This window comes from Liolophura sinensis, chromosome 6 (genome assembly GCF_032854445.1).
Source record: "Liolophura sinensis isolate JHLJ2023 chromosome 6, CUHK_Ljap_v2, whole genome shotgun sequence".
Lineage (NCBI taxonomy): Eukaryota > Metazoa > Mollusca > Polyplacophora > Chitonida > Chitonidae > Liolophura > Liolophura sinensis.
In genome coordinates this window covers 26,866,033-26,885,829 of record NC_088300.1, presented here as the reverse complement: position 1 = coordinate 26,885,829, position 19,797 = coordinate 26,866,033, and the positions used below count along the sequence as shown (strand labels likewise).

The following is a 19,797-nucleotide window of genomic DNA, read 5'->3' as shown; positions in this document are numbered from 1 at the left end:
TTGCTATGGCAACCACAGGGCTACAGCATTGTCGGCAACCTGTTCAAACCTGGGAAAGCTGAAAAGGGTGGTAAAGAATTTAGAAATCATTTCAGCGGGTGTATGGGATTTTTTATAGAAATATTTTATATACAACCATAGGTCAAATCCTGAAAAAAGGAAAGATCCAAGCGTAAATCTCCACCACAAGGCGTCGATTTGACAGTCCAAGACGTGAGAAATGGCCACCATGGTGAGACTGCTATCACAGGTGGATGGTATTATTGAGGACACGTATCGACGGAAAAAGTAAGGGGAACTTAAATTGAAAACGATGAACAAAAGTGCCATGTTTAGCAATTGTTATATTGCACAAGCAGTGGTGAAAGTAATTGTTATAAAGCCATACCTACGAGACACATACACTTCATAACAACAACAACAACACGTAGTAATACTCTCGCCATGTTAACAATATCGTCACAGATGATGTTGATATATATTATTTAAATATTTCTTTGTGCTCAGATGCCTGTTATCACACCACTGTAGGCTTGAATTTTCAACTGTAGGCTTGAAAAGATAATAATAATAATACAAGCACTGATACAGGAGATGGTGATATTTTATTATAATTGCCGTGTATCACTAAAACAAGTAGCCCACTAGGTATACTTATACCGCTATTCTAGAATAACTTATACACTGAAGGGTCATGAGCTATAAGGAGTTGTTTAAGATTTGGTACCTGATCACTATTGGTTTTCGTCCTTTGAATGCCAGGTCTTTTGTTGTCTTGATCTTCCCATTTGCCTGGACGGTTTTAAAAGCCAAGCCCACATATTATGTCTCTTTTTGAGTTCATTCAAAACTAAAACTTTCTGTAACCCACCACAATATATGACTCTGATATTGCTGATGTGATATAAAGCTGTAAATTATTAATTTACTCATTCATTTCAAGTTTGAACATTCACAGCTATAAAGTTATAGCTGGCTGTAAAACTGTGTCTAAAGGGAGAGTTTTTATTTGTAGGCTTAAATATTTTGAAAGCTTTGTTGTACTGGATCTGAATGTACAAATATCAGACACTATTAACTGTAAATCACTAAATGTAGGCGTTCATTGTATTTTCCTTCATTTCTCTTACTTATTTACAGTGAAGCAGAAGAAAATCGGGAGCTGGAATATAAATCCATTGTGAGAATACAGGCTTGGTATAGAGCTACTGTTACAAGGGCTTATCTGAAGTAAGAATAAAACTCGGTGTATATGTAAGTCATTGATTTGCAAGTTTTATGTCATAGACTATGGGGTACACTTACAGAAGAGTGTTGTGAGATCCATGACAGAAGGTGTTACTCCTTAATCAATATTTAAACTGACTCAGTTACATACATGTTTATTGTTATAGGTTGTGGGTTTCCCCCGGGCTTTGCCAAGTTTCCTATCACCATAATGCTGGCTGTCATTGTATAAGTACGGCATATATAACAATCAAATAAATAAATTTATTGCTATAACATAAAAATACAACCAAAACTGAGATTAAAGCAATTAAACCTTTGAATTTGTTAACATACATACATATAATAACATATATACAAGTATATAATGTTCATGCTGAGTGTGACTGTTTTCTGTCTGTAGACATTTGTTCAGGTTAGCCACAACAATACAAAGAACATGGAGAGGGTTTCTGGGCAGAAGATACTTTAGAGGCTTGGTAAAGGTGAGAACATTTTTGTTTTTTGAGCTTAATTTTTGCCTGATTGCTTAAACATGTTCTGGGCAGTTGCATATGTTCATATTTTACCCCTTCGTTATAGATTAAATATGTTATCTGGAGAAATCTGCTTACTAAAACATAAATATGTTCCTTTTATACAGGACAGAGTTTTCCAGATGAAGTTGAACCATTACAATGCCATGGCCACAAAGGTATGTCTGACATAGTTAGTAGTCAATGTTCATGTAATATCGTCTATTACAATTTGCTTGTAACAGATCTATGTTATCTTCAGGCATAAAATTGTCATTATACCTGGAATTTAGTTTCACTGACTTGCTGTCAACAAAATCAGCCAAGAAAAAAGTGTGTATAAGAGAGAATGGTAGTGTTGCTGTCAGTACAATTTGTATTTGTGTATTATGTGGGATTGCTACAGAACTGTAGAACTGCAGCAACTTTTTACAGGTACATGAAGTTTTACCTGACCCTTTATTTCAAACCAGTTGTTTGCTAATTCATGCATCATTTTTTAATTTAATACTGAAATGGTTACTCAGTGATAGGATACAGAAATTTCTCCCGCAAAAGACCCATCAATTCAGTGCAAAAGACGGATATGTATAGGTGAATCACTTCAGTGACATAGCCATTGTTTTCAGAAGCAAACAAAGAGAGATAACCTTGTCAGCAGACACATATGACTTTGGCTGCAGGATACAGGAATATGCATATCCTGCTTGTGATCGATGTTGTCCAGCGAAAAGCAAATGCTTTGTGCCATCGTATACCGGTAAGTGTAATATTCCTGAATGTAACCTTGATTATATAATCACAGTGACTCTTAATCTTTTCAGGTTCAAAAATATTGGAGAGGATTTTATACCAGAAAGTATGTATTTAACTATTATAGCAGGAAGCGTTACCTGGAAGCACTTCAGCTCAAAAATCAACAAGTCAGGTGCGTACCAACTCATTCACTTGCATGCTGCACAGTCTAGTTTTTTAATATGTTTTTATCACATCTAAAAAATTCAGTGCTTGCTTGTTTTAAAAACGGATCTTCACTTCCTGATAAATCAAGTTGATTAACGTGTACACTGGGATCTCCAGTTGGACAGTTTGCATTTATAAGAAAAAAGTTACGTAAAAGTTGATAAATTTTACTTTGAATTTTAAATTACAGTATCAGTTTCTTACAGTATCAATAACGTACTAAGTTATGGCTTTTCACATTCTGTGTGTGTAAGTTTAGTATTTTGGAATATCTGCATCAGATGTACAAGAGTCATAAGTGTATTAAATTGTCGCGTAAAAGATTTTCAATCATTTCATTTTGTAATTTATTTGACTGGTGTTTACACCATACTGAAAGAATACATTTCACTTGTACAACGGTGGCCAGTATTGTGAGTCCAGAGGATGCCCACAATCATTCACAGGTTGCTGGCAGGCCTTCCCACATATGACCGGAGATCATGTAATCATTTCAAGTAAGCTCTCAAAGTGCATACAAACTTGTATATGTAAAGCAGTTCTGATAGCATTTTTTCAAGATTTACTAGATCATATCCTAATACCCTAGCTAAATGATGTATAACAAATTATTCAGTCTACTCTATTTTTGTCTTGCTCAGATCTGACCTACAGGAGTTTGCTGAGCAGCAGCAGGCTATTGAGAGGAGACAGAAGGAGATAGCGGAGAGACAGCAGAGAGAGCACCTGGCCAGGAAGACGCACCATCTCGTCAGTACGATAGCCATGCCTGGTATCTACAACTCCCCCTTCAGACCGTGAGTTTCTGGTTGTGACATGGCGTACTGTTAGAAATTTTGGATGCTTTTCTCTGTGCTATGGAAAATTCTGTCCAGCTTTAAGACCATTTGTATTTTGTATACATCATCCATGAAAGACGACTAGTAGTTTGTCCACAGACATCATAACAAAAGCAAGAACGAACAATAGACTAAACATGTACAGCTCTGATCCAACTTAATTTAGGCAGGAAAGGCTCTCTGTAGTATACACATGTATAATTATTCAGCAATAAGACATATATTCCTTTACACATGACATGATCGCTATCAAAGAAGTGAATAATCTTTCATTGAAGCACTTCATAAGACACAAAACAAATCAGTCAGAAAATAATAAACTGAAACCTGTAGATGTCCTAGATGCAGTCATAAATCCACATGCTCGTGCTGCTTCATTATTAAGTTGTGCCAGGAAGTTTAAGTGTCAGCTACCAGACGAGGGCAGTGTTTTGCTCCAGTTATAAGTCCATCTGCTGTAATATTTATTTATCTATTTGATTGGTGTCTTACACCTTACACAAGAATATTTCACTTACACGACGGCGGCCATCATTGTGGTGGGAGAAAATCGGGCAGAGCCCAGGGGAAACCCACGACCATCCGCAGATTGCTGGCAGACCTTCCCACGTACGGCTGGAGAAGAAGCCAGCATAAGCTGGACTTGAACTCACAGGGTCTGCTGTAATAGAAATGAAATGTGTTAAAGGAGAAGAAAACATAAAAATGATGCTTACTTCATGTAAAAGGTTGTAAAAAGTTATTTGTTATTATGTGTATCATGGTGGATATTTCCCTTTAGTCTAGCGGTAGAGGTGTGGACTGAAAAACCCAAACTTCACCGGTTCAAGTCTCTAACCTGCTTACTTATTGTATTAAATATAATTCCAATATTTAGCTTTGTCCTCTCTCTGTCATGGAAGTCTGATACATTTTTGTAAAAATATGCTCTAAATCATTATATGATTCATATCTAATAAATATGTCGATCTATTTCTTCCTTCTTCAACTTTTTTCTTTGATTTTTTTCCTCAGTTACCCCATGGATATGGAGTATTTGTTACAGAGTGTGAAGCCACTACCTGTGGAGAAGAAGTCATCCCCAGAGCATTCGTATGACCCGTCCTGGAAGGGTTACAATTTGCCACGTCCACAACAGCTGCCACCATTACCACAGAAACCACAGGTAACAATAGGTGTATTCAAAACGCTGTTCTCATGTTGGTTGCTTACATGAATGGAGTTTCGAGTGCCAACATTTTACATGAGGTTGTTGTTCGTCAACTCCCAAGTATTCCAGGAGCAATACAGAGTGCTGTATTGAAGTAAAGTGCCCTCTGTGTTCTTTTTCCACACAGACATTCAAACTTATCAGCAGACACGAAACACTGCATTAGGGTTACACACAAATGTTGGTTTGAATACTGCCAGTATGTGTAGTAAGCAAAAGCATAGCACAGTGTCTTCATTCGTCTGTCAATAATGAGAGAGTCGAGGATGAGCTACATATAATGTCCAAATTGCAGTTGAACATAAATTTTTTACGAGTTACCCATTGAATCATGTCACATTTTACCACATAAATAGGGATTTCCTTATGATCCTTAAGAAAGACATCCAGGTTTCCCTTTTATATTTTCATTATCAACTTTTTAAGTAACAGATATCTACATGTAGATTTAGTAACTTGTGAGAAAAGCTTTAATTAAATTGTGTATATGCAAGAGGCAGTATCAAATACTGTATTATAGTTTGCACTGGGGTAAATATACAGCTGTTGTTTGATTGTTATGAAGGGTCCATTCCGTGAGCCAGCTGATGTACAGAAGCAGAGATACAAGCCATTCCAGCAAAGCCTCAGGGTGGAGACGTCCTTCACATCCCTGGAGCAGGCCAGACAAGCCCTCAAAAATAAGGAGTGGGTGGACAGGGTGAATGATGACATGTAAGTGATGATAAAATCACCTGTCAGTCAAACAGTTTAAATCCGGATACCTCTGATAATACTCCCTGCAACAGCTCTGTTCTGTGCCACATCACTGAAGTATTTATTTTGTAGAATTTTATTACTTGACTCAACATCTGTCATACGAGTTAATTTTTCCATTTACCATTTCACCACAATATAGCTGCAATACTGCCAGAGTGGCATTAAGACATTACCATTCATTCCATTACAAATCTCAAGTTGATTTTTCTTCTGCATGTCTTTCACATATATTTCTATTTAAGTAAATAAAATACTATCAGTCTGGCACTTGAATAGAGAAACTGAATAGATATTAAAACTAACTTTGATTTTCGTAACCAAGGCTTTAACCTCAGTGTTTGTTTTACAAGATGATGTCCTTTACCGCTACATGATGGTATGGTAAACAACAGAGCATTCAGATCGACTTTAAGGTTGAAGTAACCAGGTGTCAGAAAAAGTCAACTCAGTATTATGTTATTGTTATTATGCTTTTGTTATAAGGCTTCTATTCTGTATCTTTTAGATTTATGCCCTTTAGCAAGGGGACTGATCAGTATCAACCTCTGCTACACTCGTCCTCCATGTATGGACATATACCTTATGGAACAAAGTACTTCAGGGAAGAACATATTGACAAGTTTGTTGTGAAGCAGGTAAGCATAATAATCAACACACATAGTTTTAAGTGCAGGTTTAAAAAAACTTAGTGTCTTAGCGAGTTTTGTCAGGAGCCTTGAGAACTGTCAATAGAAAACAGTGAAGTAATACATTAGTTCCTTATTGTCAATTCTTATAACATTTGTTTGTTTTGACAAATACACCCATGATAAGTTATGGTTTCTCTGAGGCTCTGCCAAAAAAATCAGACTGCTATTGTACAAACAAAGTGGCTACAGTCAAGGTTATATACATTACAGTACGTCGTGTGTTGAATACATTGTTACAGATCTGAAGAGATGATCAGTGATCAATGCCAAAGATAGGTATCAGTATTACTTAAATATATGTCAAGTATTGTATCAACGAAATCCAAAGACCTCTTGTGTTTTATTGTAGGACAAAATGAAAATAAAACTGCCTACCCTAATTCTTCAACTTTTTCAACTGCCTCAGCAACCAATATTTTGAAACATTCTGTGAGGGCTATGGGGTGGAGAAAAAAAATTTGCACGGTCATATTTTCATATTAATTGTATGCATAAATTCCACGGGAAAAAAGTGCTTTTATAGGTTGAAAAGGTTGAAGATTTACAATATTTTCATTTTAAGAATATAACTCCTTTCATTTGCATTGTACTGCAGCATAGCAAAGACAGGTGCGGATATACTAATTTTCCTCAAGAGGAAACATTACTAAGTTGAACCAATCTTTCATATAATTTTAATATCACAATATCGTTTTTCTGTTCCAGAATTTCAAATCATTGGTTCCTCCCATTCCAATATTTGAGAAGTTGAATGACACGTATTCTCGGGGACAAGTCTAAACGATGGAAAGTCTTATGTAACATATGTACATTGAAACTAACAACATGTGCTGATTCTTTGAATGACGTCAAACAAGTTCATACAAATGCTCTAGTCGTGGGGACATGAAATTACCTGGATGAAGGAGTCAGTGCACCTTAGTTGTTCCTTGGAGTTCTCGTGACATTGAATCGTAATATAAGCTATTAAAACGTAATTTTTGTGTTTTTGTATATAATATATGTAGATCTTAAAGTGTGTTAAATACATAATCATTTCACTGATCAGATGAATGGTTTTGTTTTTTGGATGTTAGCTGATACGTCAATCTGTTATTTTTTTCTTATTTTCGTTTTGCAAAGGTTTTTTTTGCTTTAAGAAAAAATTCCAGGATATTTTTTCATATATGTATATATTTCATTTGATGTAGATCCTATTATATGTAGGGGTGTCTGTCTGTGTTTCCTATTTTAGTACTACATGATATGTTCCAAATAAATGTTTCTTTTCTACGAAGTTGTCATTCTTTATTATTATTATCAATACACATACTTTCTTTCCGTATTATTAGTCTTAAGCCCAATTCATCAAGGAATAAGTAAGTCATTCCAAAATGAAATTATAAAACGAGAGGAATTAGCAAAATACCAAGGACACAGGTAGATGAAGACATTCTTCAAGATGAGCACCAATTTTCATACATTTTTTAAATTTGCAGATATTTATCATACAACTGAGGCATTTTGACCCAAAAAATGGCTAAAAAATGTGTTTTCTGCATATCTGCATTCCATCGATTACGAATGAGGGTGGCAACTGTACGATGAATATCAAAAGGGATTGTGCTCAATTCATTCTCTAGGCATTTCATTGGTCTATCACCCTGAAACATACACTGTTTATACCTAATAGGTGACTGACAGGGGAAGAACCAATAAAAACCAAATAGTACAGCTCCAGAGGCAATAAACATTATTGATACAGAATTCATCGATCCCATGGCGCTTTTCATTTCGATCTTGGCAAAAGCAAAAAAGCAACAGCAGAAAAACTGTCAATGTGGAAAGTTCTATAGATTTGGGAATTCTGCTTTAAGGTGGAATATGAAGTGAAACAGATTGATTAACTTTTGCACCAGTTAAAATACAAGTTATTGACACAATCAAATGCTCAGCCCACTTCAATAAGTTAATGAGGTCGTAAAAGATGCAGTGCTGGTTGTCGAGTGGTAACTCATAGCATGATCATGTGATCATTCCAGATTATAGTTATACCCGGCCCATGCATGCCCTTTGATGGCTATATAATCTGTACCCAATTCCTCAGCCTTTTTACATATCAAAGAGCAACTTTCGGAGTGATCTATGCACCCTTTAAACTGTATTTTGGATACAAAACTACACTGGTTGGGTTGCCTAATTCAGGGCTTCATAAAAAATATAAATTTCAGAATGATGCCTTCAGAATATGCTTGCAAACATCTTGCAAACTTGCGAAAAGTCTGAATTACAGCTGATCATGCTATAACTATTACTCATACTACGTAGTCACCAATCCGCTTAAAGCTTGTTGGCTGACAGAATTGTAACACATTTTAACTGGTGTAGTTAACTTTGAAACATTCTGGTTAACTGGATGGTGCAACGAATACAGGATACAATGCTCTCACCATTTGACTCTAGCTTGTTTACCTAGCCTCATTCCACATATTATTTATTTATTTATTTATTTGATTGGTGTTTTACGCCGTACTCAAGAATATTTCACTTATGCGGCGGCAGCCAGCATTATGGTAGGAGGAAACTGGGCAGAGCCCGGGGGAAACTCACGACCATCTGCAGGCTGCTGGCAGACCTTCCCACATACAGTCGGAGAGGAAGCCAGCATGAGCTGGACTTGAACTCACAGCGACCACAGCGACCACATTGGAGAGAGGTTCCTGGGTCATTATGTGCGCTAGTGCGCTAACTACCTGAGCCACGGAGGCCCCTCCATATATTAAGTGCTTTGTTAAAGTCATAAATCTGAAATTCTGGGGTATAGAGGGAGGATGTCAGAGTGTTAAGACGCATGTTTATAAACTATTAGACACACCTAATATATGAAATCCTGGAGATTCTTCTGTCTCCTCTGCCCTCAGAACATTGTTGGTATGTGGTTTTTTTATGTGAACTTTATAATCACTTTCTTTGCCTTCCACACACATACAGGTACCAGTTACACATTTGCACTCCCCAGCTGAAGGTATGAGCATCCCATATAGGAAAGTTTGTCACTTGTCCCATGCCTGCTGTTACTTACTCATGCTCTACATTTTCCTCTACCCCTGAAACCCCACCCCTGCTGTCATGTATTTAAGTGAAATATTACTGAGGTCTTAAACAGGACTCAATAAAAAGAAACCTGTCTTGATCATAGTATTAAACACTTATCAAATAACTAAATATACTTCAATTCAATCTTGTAACAATGCTGTTCAAAATGTACATCCTGCTGGCTCCCTTGTCACCTACGTATTTGATTGGTCAGTGTTTAAGGCCATACTAAATTTTTCACTTAAAAAGGTTATACCAGAGATCTTTGGCACAAAAAGTGATCAGCACAAATCCAATCAATTTTGCTATTATTTTAAAATAATTTAAATAATTACCTTATCAGCCTTGTTTAAAATTGGTAAAATTCCTAAAATTTAAAACTGAGATGCATTGTGACCAGCAAATATGAATTTTTGTAAAGCCTCATTAAGCACCAAAGGTTGAGTTTGTTGGTGGAGGAAACCAGTGGGTAAATCATAGGAAATCACTGATCTTTGAAAAGTACATGAACATTACCCCTTGACAGCTTGTTGGGATATGTTAGGAGATTCTTTCAGTGTTTAAGAACAAATCACATGGAAAACTGGAACAAATTTTAGTCTTTGTTTTCACCGAAAATAATTTATTACATAACAATAAGAGTTAAATAAGTAGTAGAGTGCACCTGCATATACACGTATAAATGTGGACGGAAATCGTCTTCAACTGACATACATGTACATGTATTATATAACCAATAGTCCAGATATTTCACTTACTACATAACAACCATATACACCCTATGCATCATGAAATATGAAAAACGCTAAAAATACGTTGCACTGAAGTAACACAAAACATTCATGGATTAATATTGCCGAGCAAAAGCAACTATACATTTAAATTTGATGATTATTTTCCTAAACTGGACATCGACTTCGTATTGACTCACATGATGTTTGTCTAAAAGCACAGGCTTTTCTCTGGGGATATGAATTTGTGGTATTTATTAACGACTTATCTTTCAATGGGATAATTTCAATGTAGGGAAGTGTGATACCTGAACAGTACTGAATGTATAATTCATTTCATTTGTCATTATATTATGGCCTTAAAAGTACCAGTACATATATCATTTCATGTATTATCAATTTACCTAAAGAGAAAATGTGTGTAACAAATTCTGATGTAAGCTATGGGTCCTGATAAAGAGAATGGCATAAAGATCTTTGAATATCTTGTACTTTTATTTACATTTAAATCAAAAGACTGCTGGTTATCGCACCGTACTATCTATCTACAGAGTCCTTTTCTTCTGTATCATCTTTTTCCAATGTCATCGTCAGGTCAGAGGTCACCTCTGTGAAAAGTCGATCCCATTCCCACACTTTATCCTCCTACAAGATGACAAGGAAATGCACGTCAAATTATATCTGTCAGACCAGAAGCAACCAAATTTTAGTCACATGGAAACTTCAAAAGTCAATGCTTATATATATTAATCAATCAATATGATACCAACATAAAATTAATCAAGCCTAATTAACAGTTTTTCCTGATTAATTTATGCACAAGTTCATAAATGTTTTTTTAGCGGTACACAGATTTTTATTGAATAGTCAATATTAATGTTAATTAGTTAATTATTTGTAAACAACAACCCACTTTTACCTTGCTAGGCATTTTCTTCTGCCAGGAGAGAGAGAACTATCAATCATTCACACCGTCTATCTCCTTGAAAATAAGACAGTTGTTCTTTCTAGAACTTTTGTACAAGTACTCTGGCAAAGATGTAGGTCTTTGAGATACAGGGAACAATTAGATGTATCACATGATCAGGGTTCATACAGAGATGGAGTTTTAATATTCCATGATATTCCATGATTTTCCCGTCCATTAGTCCTAAAATTCCATGATATTCCATGATTTTCCAGTCCATTAATACTAAAATTCCATGATATTCCATGATTTTCCAGTCCATTAATACTAAAATTCCATGATATTCCATGATTTTCCAGTCCATTAATACTAAAATTCCATGATTTTCCAGTCCATTAATACTAAAATTCCATGATATTCCATGATTTTCCACGCCATTAGTACTTAAATTCCAGGTTATTCAACAGTTAAATTCAAGCCCTTGAATAGGTGTTTGGTGGAAATGTCAGTGGAAGTGGATTGAACAAGCATGTTAATGATGTATAAAGTGGCTCTCTCGTTCATTTCATCAGCACTATACTAAACCTTTAATGTTCTAGGGCAAGCCTATTTGTCAGTTGCCATGGAAACCAAAAATGCGATCAACAAAAGCCTCAAACAGGAAGCTAATTCACCTCAATATGAACCTAAAAACCAAATATGGAATGTTTAAATGGAATCAGGGCTTCACAAAAATGTAATTTTATCCAGACCACACAGACAAATGCATTCAGAATATGCTTGAATAAACATCATGCAAACATGTGAAAAGGTTGAAGAATTACAGTAATCCCTTCAGCGAAATCACATAATTAAAATAACTGTACCCAACCATCATACCTCCACCAAATCAGCCTCCCCTGATAAACCTCTTGTCAGTATCTTCAAGTCAATATCATTGTCCTGCCAACAAGAATGGAAATATCATTAAATATTTTTATGGGGATATTGAATATTTCAAAAATGGAACACAGAGGCTGTGCATTATTATTTTGCAATTGTTTAAATATTTACATAAAACTGAATATCATCAACAAACTGACCAGTGTGAGGAAGGCCGCCTGTCTCAGCAAGTCATTATCCAGCTCTATGTAGGTCGCCACTCGGTTCACTGCTACACTGAAGACAGAAGGAACAAGCCAACATCTGATAATCTGTTACAATCTAAACTGATTATTTCCAATTTAAAAGACAACAGATGTATACCTCTGATGCAATCATAAAGTAAATGACCATAAATATCATCACAACTGACCCAGGTACTCACTTTGCATGATTCTGAGAGATGTGAAGATCTTAGAAAGGTTGTTTGTATTTATGGATTTACCTGATTGGGGTTTTCCGCCATACTCAAGACTATATCACTTATTCGACGTCGATCACCACCATTATGATGGGAGGAAAGAGGTTTGCGAAAGTAGAAAATTACTGGAGGAAAATGTAAGTTTCAGCACTTACAATGTAAGTAATATTGTAAGACCTTCATCTGCCTTTAAAACACTTTTTCTGGAAAATTTTGGGACAACTGTCAAATTAAATATACTGTATTTCTCAAGCCTGATAATAATATTGCCATAGAATGAATTTGATAAAAGAATACAAACAAATCACTTTTATCTCCTAACATTCACAGATAGAAGAGATCGTTATTTCTAACTGATGTATGTGCAGTACAAAAACAAAAGCCTTTATAAGCTGACTACATACGTAGGAGCCACAGCAACTTTTGTGGTAATTTCATCTTCCTGCTGGTCCTCTAAGTCTGGAATTACTGGAATGTCTGAAATCAGAAATCTTAGTCTTGAAAACAAAATTTTTTCTGAGAACACAATTCATGTTTTAAAGAAACAGAAACATATGTAAGTCCTGATTTTTCATGACCTAAAAAAAAAAACAAACGCGATAACCAGAAAATCCTGCTGTTTAAAGAGTGAAACATCTAAGAAATATAGATGTGAATTTGGAACATTATTTAGACTTTGCTGTGTCGTAAAAACAGTAATGACAACATACATGTGGGGTGCATTGGTCCATAACTGTATAAAAATGTACAGAAATTAAATTAGTCTTTCACTCATACAAAATCTACAAGAGGTAAATACCATTGTCATCTGACTCCTCTCCCTTGTCAGGTGTCCGTGGTCTCAGTCTCTCACTACAAACAACAAGACATTCTGTATTAATAATAGTTTTGAAACCTCAAGATACACCCATCATGGCAGAGTTGATAAAAGACAATGCCATCAGGTTTGGTCTAGATGATCGAAATACACAGGACTGTTCTATTTCAATTTCAGCTTAAATGAAGCAGTTCGTCAAATATAGTGTTTATATGAAAACAAATATATAAAAAGCATCATTTTTTGGGCTCGTTTTCAAAATGCATCTGATGGCACAGACACAAAGTGAAGGAACTTTAGAACTCCACGAGAAGCAGCACTGCAGGTATAGCGGTAATGTCAAAAAGTTTATGCATGTACAGACAAACAACAGGACAATACAATAATATAATCAGTAATTCAAGAGTATGAAAAATGGTATACAGGTGACAGCCATTTAGTTTTGTTTGTGACTAAAAAATCATGGTATATGTACTCACTCTTCATAAGGCTCAAATCCCTCACCAAGACCACGTCTGAAAGAAAACAATAATATCAAGATGGTTAAAATAATTACCAGGGGTTTGTACTATACAGGATGTGTGGACAACACAGTATTCTAATGATCCAGAACATTTAGAGAACTGTGACACACACATGCTATACCCTTCAATATTTATATAAAAAGAGCATGTTTCCAATCTTAGCCTCATAGCCATGGCATTGGAAATGCCCTTACCTGCCAAGTCTCTTGGGTGCTGGGTCCTCTCCCCATCCTGACACTCTCCTGGACGGCACAGGGGGACCTCCCCCACTACTCTGTACAATCAAACATACGGAATATACATGACTGAAGCGCAGATCCAAATAATCGTGTACAATACATGAATTCTCTATACATGGCTTGTACTCATGTCAATGTTGGATCTGTGACCAAAGGATTTTACGGTCCAGTGCACATAATGAAAGACACACTGCAGGAGGGACTACGACATTCTTGTGTTCAGGATCCAACATGGCTATGTCACCTGTGCTGCACTGGAACCAGTTTTATACACCTGTTATAACTTAGCATCAGGCGCATTTACCAAAGTGATATACATGTATATGTCCTTAATATGTGTTTTCTTGGACACTCTCAGGTTATAACGGTTCTGTAAAAGCAGCCACTTGGGTCCAGTATACAAAGCAATCACACATTGTAGCTGGCATAATGTCTATGACAAAATAATGAAGGGAGCATACAAACCTCCATACGTCACAGTGGCATACTTCTCTCTATTTATATGAACGCCTGTTTTTAGTTTAAATTTTCTGCTTTATTTTCTCAAAAAACATCACGAAGAATTATTACCTCAAGTATACATCTCCTATGCTGGTGACACAATCCCATTTCCTTTTTCAAAATAATGAATCTTTATGAATCACTCTCTCCTATGAGTTATGGCATTATCCACAGCAACAAGCTGTCCTGTGTGATGCTACAAACAACTGCAGATTAAATTCTGACCTTCATTATAGCAACTGCCAAGAGTAGCAGCCTATACATAAAAGCCCTAATTATCCCTGCAAAAGCAGCACGCGAGTGCTACTACTGGTATGTGAATGAGCCTACAACACCTGATAGTGCTGTAAGACAGAGACACAAGTACATTTATAGCATTGAAGTATTAGGATATAGCACGTCACACAGACTAAACTAAAAAGGTTCTACTTGTATGTGATGGTAACAAGGCATGTGTTAGTACAAATTAATACAAGGATTCCACATGGACTCCAGGAGCCACTGACAAATTAAAGTTTGTTACATAGTTTCTGTTCTTGTCAAGCACATTACTTTCACATTCCTTAAGTGTATACACAACAATTTCTGTACTCCTTCCTGCATTATCACTGGATTAGAATGTTAATTTAATGAGTGCAATTTTCACAAGAAGCAATGCTTCATTTGGTTTTACCTTAATCCAGGGTTCCACAAAAAGTATAATTTAATCTGTCTACACATATTAATGCCTTATTAATGCTTGCAAAAAAGGTTGAAGAATTACAGTACCAGTGACAAACGGGTTGAATACCTGGCAACATCTGGTTTTACTTTGTGTAAGTTGCAAAATGTTCTCAATCTATGTTTTGCATACCAGGTATGATTGGATGTAACTTAAGGTACATATACTTGTACATGAAATCTCTGACAGGTGACAACAATTAAACTACAGTGAAAGCACTCATCACCCAGTACACTAAAAAAGTATGACTAAGAAAATAAAGCAGGTAACAAATACACACAAATAAGCAAGAAAAAAAGAACACAAAAAAAAACAGATTATTAAGGCAATGTTGACTACCAACACAAAATCTAAACAGCTGACTTGTACGGCTTTATCGCTACAGAAACGCCTAGTGAATTAATAAGCAGACACAAAGAGCTCTACTGAGAAACCGTACCCCCTCCAGAATCGCCTCGTCATCTTCATTAAGGTGAAATGTAGCCTCCTAATTCAAAGGTCAGGCAAACACATCATTATATCAATATTTAAATCATTATTTCAGTTGACTGGCTATTTTGCTTTTCTAACGCAGCTTACATTGTAGTGATGTCAAAGGACTTTTGCCAATATTAAAAAAAGATATTTTTATTTTCTGTTACCTCCCTACATCAGAAAGCTCTACCGTTTCGATAATTTTCAAGTTATAGTATACTTAATTATGTACATGCCTTTATCAATCACATTTGATACCAGTTAATTTGATATTTGACAAATCTGATCATAACACTCTCGTCATCTGGAAATTTCAATTTTTTTTTTTTTTTTCAATTTTGCAGGAACTGCTGTATTTTCCCTACAAGTTAGCCTCAAAGAGTAAGTTTTTCAAGTCATCTCAAGGCCATAGAATTTTACTCTTGTGTTGGAACTTTTCCATTAAGAATAAAGTTATCATTCTATTTTCAAAACACCTTTCTGAGTACACCAAACATAATAATACAAAATATACACCTTAAATTTTCACCTCAGCCAGGCAAGCAGTCTTCTGTCCATGCAGAGAATAGAGGATATTGGACAGCGAAGGTTGAATACCTTAAATATTGCTTGCATCAGAGGTGGAAATGATAACCCATGAGACATAAAGCTCTGTTTTATTATTTATCTTTTGACAATATGATGATTTTGTATATTTGAAGACTTTTATATTGAACACTTTAACTGTAAGCTGTCAAAGACTTGTGTATAGCATGACGCGGTAGATAACATCTTGCATGACTGTGTGTCTCGTCATGTAATGTAGGAATGATAAAGTTGACTAAACCTAAGTTATGACGTCATCTTGCTGAGCTCAGACTGAAACATCACAAAAGTGATATCTAATATGTGAAATAACACTTTTATCTGTGAAATAAATTCTGACATTTCATTTTTATATCAATAATAAAACATTACACTTAATGGTTCAAATTAATGCATTCAACAGGTCATTTATAAAATATATTTAGAACATGTATACATGCTGAATATTTAAATGAGCATGCTGAATATTTGAATATTTAAATGCACTGTCAAAGATCAGAAAAGGAGAATACATGTATACTGTAGAATCTACTTGTGTATGCCAAATACCCAATAAAGCAAGCCATGCATAATGAAAGACGCCTGAACATGCTGGTTATTATCTAGATATCCATAGTTCCCAGGCAATGATAAAATCATCTCTTATCAAACATGTAAGACACAGAAATCTAAATATTCAATTGAAGTTCGTATATGAACTTCTGTTTGTTCTTTAGTGAACTTTTTCAGGAAAATCTGAGAGTTGCAGCTGAATTAAAAATTTATTATTATGTTAAATTACTGTGTGAATTTGTGACACAGATGCAATGATCTTGAATTGTGTAATTTTAAAAGAACATGTGAAATGTCCTTTTTTAAAATCCATGGTACTATAAAGTTACATCGGAGTTAATGTGAATGACACCAAACACATGATCTCTAAAAATTAGCAGTATTAAACATGTTTAAGGAGTATAATGTATGTACCGTAGCTAGGGTATCATGGGTAAGGTTGTCCTCCTCTACTGAAGCAGCCTGTGAGGGGCCTGATCGACCAGCTCGTCTGCCAGATTTAGCACTCTGAAACAGATCCAACACATTCTTGATAAAGGCACACAAATTTTCATTTTAAATCTGAAAGAAAAAAGTATTACTTGGAATCACCACAAACACTGATGGAAATAGACCATGTTCCATACCCAAAAATACAATGTACTTGAAAGCTTGGATTCTACGGTTGGTATTAATTTTTCCATATGCATCAAATTAGTCTAGACAAATTCTTGCGAACTTTTTATTTGGGAACTTTCATTTGGGAACTGTATTCTACACTTAGTAGTCCCATCAAACAAAAACATGTGTAGTGTATTCATATTTGATGGAACTATTCCAAAATAATGCAACATTAATACACATTTCATTTATGTATGCATTTATTTGATTCGTGTTTAACTTCATATTCGAGAAAATTTCATTTACACAACGGTAGCAAGCATTATGGTGGGAGGAAACTTGGCAGAGCCCAGGGGAATCCAAGATCATGCGCAGGTTGCTGTCAGACTTTCCCACGTATGGCTACAAAGGAAGCTAGTATGAGCTGAACTTGAACTCACAACAACTGCATTGGTGGGTGGCACCTGGATCATTGCGCTGTGTTGTTGCGCTAACAAGCTCAGCCTCGGAGGCCACATATTAGGTTTAAGACTTCTGTAAAACTGTTTGAAATGCAAGGAAGTGTGTCATCAACCTCACCAGCATGATGCCAGCCTAGTCCTCCCAAATGACACTGGACATATTTAAAAAGAGTCCACCAGTATCTCACTAAGAAATCAACCCACACACGTAGTTCCAATCACCAATTCAAGGGTAATGAGGGTAATGAATGAAGCAAATGGTATTCAAGATTCAACTGACCAGGTGAGTCTGGTTGCGACTACTGGTAATGTAAGTAAGTGGGAATCTGAAATCTTTCTAGAGATACTGATGTACTTGTGTCACAAAGAATGTTAGCCTCAAGATCCGTCTCTTCTTTCAGTGTGTCATTTCAATGTACAGCCTGACAGGAATGGGTTATGTGAAACTGCTTTGCCATCCAAAACATGGAGGAAATGACAGTCTTGCTAAGAAAAAGCATGTCTGTCTTTTTTTTAATAGTTGAATGGCATCTGTTGTCAGCCAATAAAATTTTCTCAGTGACAGCTTGAAATGACAGCAAATGAGATCTCCCTGCTTCCAACATTCTTGCTTGTGCGATGAATGTCTGAATTTTAAACTAACGTACTGACACTGAGTCACTTAGTGGCTTGCTTATGCTACTAATCAGTTTTCACAATGTACTGCAGCTAGTCTGATTATCATTTTGTCTTCAGGTGCTTATCAAAAGCTTTGACATAAAAATTTTTAAATAATGTGGATTTTATAAAAAATACTACCTTAACTGTGAAAAAGAAAGAAATCATTATGGACAAGTCCGCGCTGTTCAATTAGCACTATTCATGTTCCATTTTCCGTCACCATATTTTTAAGAAGATATTCTATTAGTTCTATGTTAAGATACCGACTCTATTCATCACTGTAAATCAGTCACCCCTTCAAACGGAAGATATAATGATTTCATACTCGTGATTTAGACCCGAACCCAAGATCATCGCTGTCCATTCTTCTAAATATCCTATATATCGACCTTGGCTTCTTCGAGAGTCCCGTAGTCGTCAAGGCAAATATGCGATTTCCGCCTCGAGCCGCAGAGGACTGTGGGTAGTGACAGATGTAAACAAAAGCACGTGTTTCAAGATGAATTTCCCTGCTTCAGAACTACGATACACGCTGCACAGCTCATATTGTATACCAGGAAAAACAGAAGATATGCCTGTTTGTAGTTTAAGTAAATTAAAAGTTGTGGTCTTCAAGTGCCATTTAATAATTTCTTACAGACATGCAGGTAAATATCAGAAATGGTTAAAAATAGACCTCAATATTTAATGTACATAAATAGTTTGTTCAGAGATGCCGGAGCTAATAGATATTCATTCTCTTTTGTTACACGTATACTATACTTTCCTGTCAGTTTCTCGATCATCATTGTCACAAGAATATAAATTTTCTTAAATTCTCTCTGATAACAGCTCTTTAACATTATTGCAAAGCATATGTTGCAAGGAGTTATACTGGTATTCTACTTGTCACACTTGAAAATTAAGATTCTATTAAGTCTCTTTAACCGAAGTTTAATTTTCTCCATATTTCTTACTTTCTCATTTGCAATACTCTTTCAGCCTCTCTTCTGATTTATTCACTTGATTGTTGTTTAATCTCATACTGAAGAATTCTCTCTTGTGACACCATCTGGCCTGCATGCATTTCCCTGTGGGCATGATCAGTGCATTACAATGGCAGAGCAACTGTGACACAGAATGATGTGTTTATGCTGTAAACGCTAATGGTGTTGGGGTTCAGTGTAATGCTAATAACAAAAATAACAGCTGAGTGCGTTGAAGTTTCTGTAGATCCCATGAATAAAACAGTAACACAGAATGACTGCCAGTCTTTCCAGTCAGTGAAAACCATTTGTAAGTTGGACCAGTCATGTACTAACACACGGATCGGCCAAATATCCCACACTGGTGACAAGGAGTTTCTAGATTCTCTCCCTTTCCACATTGTCCATTAAGAGACCAAGTGCAAAAAAATCCTTACTTAA

The 19,797-nt window shown here is 35.8% G+C and overlaps 2 protein-coding genes across 2 annotated transcripts; one reads left to right on the top strand and one right to left on the bottom strand.

Moving 5' to 3' along the window:
- Positions 1 to 20: 20 nt before the first annotated feature.
- LOC135468855 (spermatogenesis-associated protein 17-like) lies at positions 21 to 7,190 on the top strand. Its single transcript, XM_064747312.1, has 10 exons — positions 21 to 288; positions 1,141 to 1,230; positions 1,631 to 1,712; positions 1,871 to 1,921; positions 2,567 to 2,670; positions 3,347 to 3,502; positions 4,559 to 4,709; positions 5,320 to 5,468; positions 6,019 to 6,148; positions 6,908 to 7,190. The coding sequence occupies exons 1-10, from the start codon at positions 221 to 223 to the stop codon at positions 6,980 to 6,982; spliced, it is 1,056 nt and encodes a 351-aa protein (XP_064603382.1). The 5' UTR covers positions 21 to 220; the 3' UTR covers positions 6,983 to 7,190.
- A 2,698-nt stretch (positions 7,191 to 9,888) lies between these two features.
- Positions 9,889 to 18,802, bottom strand: LOC135468380 (intraflagellar transport protein 43 homolog). The gene is made up of 9 exons (XM_064746611.1): positions 18,717 to 18,802; positions 17,085 to 17,177; positions 13,793 to 13,872; positions 13,554 to 13,589; positions 13,057 to 13,109; positions 12,662 to 12,734; positions 11,998 to 12,073; positions 11,795 to 11,857; positions 9,889 to 10,653 (listed from the first exon to the last, which is right to left on the bottom strand). The coding sequence occupies exons 1-9, from the start codon at positions 18,753 to 18,755 to the stop codon at positions 10,546 to 10,548; spliced, it is 621 nt and encodes a 206-aa protein (XP_064602681.1). The 5' UTR covers positions 18,756 to 18,802; the 3' UTR covers positions 9,889 to 10,545.
- Positions 18,803 to 19,797: the final 995 nt, after the last annotated feature.

Coding starts and splice junctions, on each gene's coding strand:
- LOC135468855 (XM_064747312.1), top strand. CDS start 221: ATGGCCACCATGGTGAGACTGCTATCACAGGTGGATGGTATTATTGAG. Junction 1,713..1,870: donor ACTTTAGAGGCTTGGTAAAG/GTGAGAACATTT, acceptor CCTTTTATACAG/GACAGAGTTTTCCAGATGAA. Junction 6,149..6,907: donor ACAAGTTTGTTGTGAAGCAG/GTAAGCATAATA, acceptor TTTCTGTTCCAG/AATTTCAAATCATTGGTTCC.
- LOC135468380 (XM_064746611.1), bottom strand. CDS start 18,755: ATGGACAGCGATGATCTTGGGTTCGGGTCTAAATCACGA. Junction 17,178..18,716: donor GGTTCGGGTCTAAATCACGA/GTATGAAATCAT, acceptor GATCTGTTTCAG/AGTGCTAAATCTGGCAGACG. Junction 10,654..11,794: donor GGGAGGCTGATTTGGTGGAG/GTATGATGGTTG, acceptor GTCATCTTGTAG/GAGGATAAAGTGTGGGAATG.